Below are 4,235 nucleotides of genomic sequence, written 5' to 3' on the forward strand. Positions count from 1 at the left end.
CATAGTTGGAAAAATATATTAATATTTTAATATCCAATTTTCTGAAAAATCAAAGAAATTTTGATTTTCTGACTTACTGACTAATCTCCGACTAAGATCTTGTCGGAAATTTCCGACTGAAATATAGTAGGTGATCAGTCGGAAATTCCGACCAAGTTCCTACCAGCTTATTTTGTCGTAATCCCGACTAAATTCCTACCAGTAAATATTTAGTCGAATTCCGTCCAATATACCGACTAAACGAGATTTTTGACCCTTCTGAGCCGACTAGACTCAGACAACCGAAATTTAGTCGGTATAGTCCTATACCGACTAAATTCCGACTGTTTCTTCGAGTCGAATATATGCTATTTTTTTGTAGTGACACATTTTCATATCCTTTTACACTATTAGTATAAATCATTGTAACACCCATGAATTTCCAACCCCGTAAACGAAAAAAAATCATGAAGGAAGGAAGGAAATTCGAGTGTTACATATAAAGAAAAGGGAAAATATATTTAACTAAACGCTAAAGATTAATTAAAAAGGTGAGTGAGTGGTAATTAAATAGGTGAGTTGAAAGAAAATTAAATAATTAAAGAACTTAAATATCGAATTGGAAATTAAATAAAAAATTAAATCAATAAATATATAGTTAGTTGGAATATAAGATTTTATAAATTAGATGAAGTTGGAGCTTATAAATCAAGGATTAGGAATTAAATTGAAGGAATTAAGAATCAGTTGAAAATGATTAATATTAGGAATTTCGAGTCTGTTACAAGTATATTCGAAGGTAGTGGATCTTTTCTCTATTCATGGCAGGGCCAAGGGCGTTATCGGCCATCCGGCACCTATAGCAAAGTATGAACTCATACCCCCTCCAGCTGACCCTCTCGAGTCCTACCTTCGTGAAAACTAACACACTGGGGTACTAAACCAGTGAAGAGGCCACCATATTGGGGTTTGCAAGGCCCACATGGTAACACCTCGGTCAAGGGGCGCTATCGGCCATCCGGCGCCTAATGACAAAAGTATGCTCATACCCCCCTTACGATGATCCCATCGGATCTCACCTAGGGGACTACTAAATCAACCGGACATAATCCAGTTGAGTCACGCCAACTAATCAAAATCAAGGCTTAATAAGTAGGAAATCACTTCGGTACCACACACAACCATGGTGCGTTCTCTACTATTTAGAAATTTGTTCTCATAGTCTCCTAATGCTTTCATTCTACTTGCCTATATCACTATTATGACTATTCGCTAGCATGGTTTACTTTCTGGCGCTCTATAATTCTAATACGATGCATATAATCATGAAATATTGATAATACTTTGAAACGATGAATATGATAATTAATTACTGCGTGTACGTACCTGCAAGCGTCACTGCACGACCAAAAGTTACAAAAGTCACCCAACTAAGCCTCTACTTTCCTCTTATGAACTGGGAACCTATAGAAGTTAGGAATAGAACAAATAAGTTCCCTTAACGACTTTGTCATACTAACTAAATGCCCAACTAACCACTATCACCCATTCAATATGAGTATTCGATTACTCTAGCACGCACACAACTCATTCAATACAAGTCAAAATCATTAACTCAACACAACCTAAGTCTTTTCACCAATTTAAAAGTAGAAGTTTATGTGAATCATTCCTTTTCATCAACTAATTTTGAGTATATAGGTTCGCATTACCCAAAAATAACTAACCACAACTAAGAGTTACAATTTTAATAATAAAACTTATATAACGATAAGGCAAATCTTAGAGTTATCGAATCGCGATATCATTTGTTACATTCTCCAAAGCTAGAAAGAACTACAATCAACACAACACGACAATTAACTTCAGCAAGCATCAACGATAAGTTGACATTATGCTCTTGGCTTTACTAAGATTATGCATTTATAACTTCAACGACGACCTACTAAGAGCATTTAATTTGTAATTCACAACAATCAAGTCACTACAATTATCAACTATTATTCCCAATTAACAACCAAAACTATTCCAATAGTCAACTATAATAAAAATCATTACCATCTAAATATATCATAATCACAAATAACACAACTAAACCCTAAAAGAACTTATGAAATTATCAAATCAATCATCGCACCAACAACATAAAACATAAGAGCACACACATTTAAAAATTCATCCCTAAATTAAACTATAATCAATTCATTGTTCAAAGATAACATCTTTAATTACTACCCATTCTAAGATTCAAAGAAACTAATACACAATCAACACACAACCCATAATTTCTAATCATAGTTCAAACCCTAAATCAAAAATATGTTCAATTCATCCATCAAACTCTTACCTACAAAAAGATTTAATGAAATTAACACAAAACCAACATCAAACTCAATACACTTAATAAAACTCCAATTAAAAACTAGAAAATTAATTAGAGAGAAGAGGAGATGGCTCACAATGGGGAAATAAGAAAAGACGGGTGAGAAGACAAGTGTTTAATGTAGTGGTGGTGGCATAGGTGGGACAAGGCGTTGCGGTGGGCGTTGGTGGCGGTGCAGGCAGCCGTAGTTGCTAGTGGGGGTGAACGAAATGCAGCAGCTGCTGCTGTTTTGGGCGAGGGAGTTGCAGGGCTGCTGCCGGCTGCTGCTTTGGTGTGTGGGTGGAACGGCTGCCGCTGCTGGTGGAATAGGGAGGAGCTGCGGCTTGGCTTGGGTGGAGGAGCAGGCAGTCGTGAGTGAGAGGAAGAGTAAGGGACTACTTGTTTTTGTTTCCAAAATGAGGGAGTAATGGGTGTTTACTACTTAAAACCCTAACACCTCTTTTTATTTTATTTATTTATTAATTAATTTATATTTATTTAGTTATTTCTAGATTATCTTCTTGGAGTGCCCAACTAAGAAAGCTCACTCATATGTGCTCACAAGTTCTAACAAATAGAATGATTTCGATTCGAACCTCTTTATTTTTAGTAATCGCAATTTATTTTAATATAAGTATATTAATGTTTAAATTCATATATGAAAGAAATTTATTAAACTAATTCAAAAAAAATTAAATATAATTGTAAAATCTTTAAAAACTATTAAAATATTAAATAATAACGTCATTAAAATCTCGGGGTGTTACAGACTACCCCCCTTAAAAGAAGTTTCGTCCCCGAAACTTGAGTAACCAAGGTACAAATCATGAAAATTTATATTTCTAATAACTCAAGAAGGCGTCTTAACGATTTTAAGCCTAAGGAATTAACTCAAAGCATGTAAAAATCATACAATTGACTCAACACGATCAATCAAAAGCATGCAAATTTGTAATAGGTCGGTATCATAGAGGAGAAAATACTTGCAAATGCGCGAAGTTCTATAGCATTCTACCCCCCTTATAGACTTATTTACGACCCCGTAACTCACTAACCTCAGGAAAAAGGTGCAAGTATTTCTCACGCATGGAATCCTCAATTTCTCACGTTGCCTCCTGTGTGCGTTTGTTAGACCATAGAAATTTCACCATCTTTATATCTTTTCTCCTCGCACTATGCACCTTAGAATCTAAGATCTTGATAGGCTTCTCTTCATAAGATAAACTCTCATGAAGGTCTAAGGTATTGGGATCTAGCACATGAGATTTATTAGGAACATATCGCTTCAGCTGCGAAATGTGAAACACGTCATGGACCTTACCCAGCTCATCGGGTAATGCTAGTCTGTAAGCGACCTTTCCTACCTTCTCCGTGACCTCATAAGGTCCTATAAAATTTAGGCTCAACTTCTCCTTCTTTTGAAACCTCATGACTCCCTTCATCGGTGAAACTCTCAATAACACATAATCCCCTACGGCGAACTCATCAGGTCTCCTCTTAAGATCTGCATAACACTTTTGTCGATCTTGGGCTGCTTTAAGTTTTCTCAAATCATTTTTACTTGATCATTCATCTCCTCTAACATAGCTGGACCTAGAGTGACAGATTCACTGAAATCGTCCCAACATACTGGATTACGACGACGACCATACAAAGCTTCAAAAGGTGTCATCTGGATGCTTGCCTGGTAACTATTATTGTATGAAAATTCCACTATTTCTAGGCACTCATCCCAATATCCTTGCCTATCCAAAGCTACCGCTCGCAACATATCTTCAAGTGTCCTATTCGTGCATTCAATTTGCCCATCAGTAGCCGGGTGAAAAGATGTGCTCCTAAGAAGTTCTATACTCAAAGCTTTCTGAAATGCTTCCCAAAATTTCGACATATATCT

General features: G+C 36.1%; 1 protein-coding gene across 1 annotated transcript; it reads right to left on the minus strand.

Annotated features, from left to right (window-relative positions):
* Nucleotides 1-3,444: 3,444 nt before the first annotated feature.
* On the minus strand, nt 3,445-3,771 carry LOC130813489 (uncharacterized). Its single transcript, XM_057679325.1, has one exon. It carries the CDS (start codon nt 3,769-3,771, stop codon nt 3,445-3,447), a length of 327 nt encoding a protein of 108 aa, XP_057535308.1.
* Between the last annotated feature and the right edge of the window lie 464 nt (nt 3,772-4,235).

This window comes from Amaranthus tricolor, chromosome 5, assembly GCF_026212465.1.
Source record: "Amaranthus tricolor cultivar Red isolate AtriRed21 chromosome 5, ASM2621246v1, whole genome shotgun sequence".
Lineage (NCBI taxonomy): Eukaryota > Viridiplantae > Streptophyta > Magnoliopsida > Caryophyllales > Amaranthaceae > Amaranthus > Amaranthus tricolor.

Excerpts from the sequence above, each read along its gene's own strand:
- LOC130813489 (XM_057679325.1), bottom strand. The coding sequence starts at position 3,771 with ATGAGGTTTCAAAAGAAGGAGAAGTTGAGCCTAAATTTTATAGGACCT.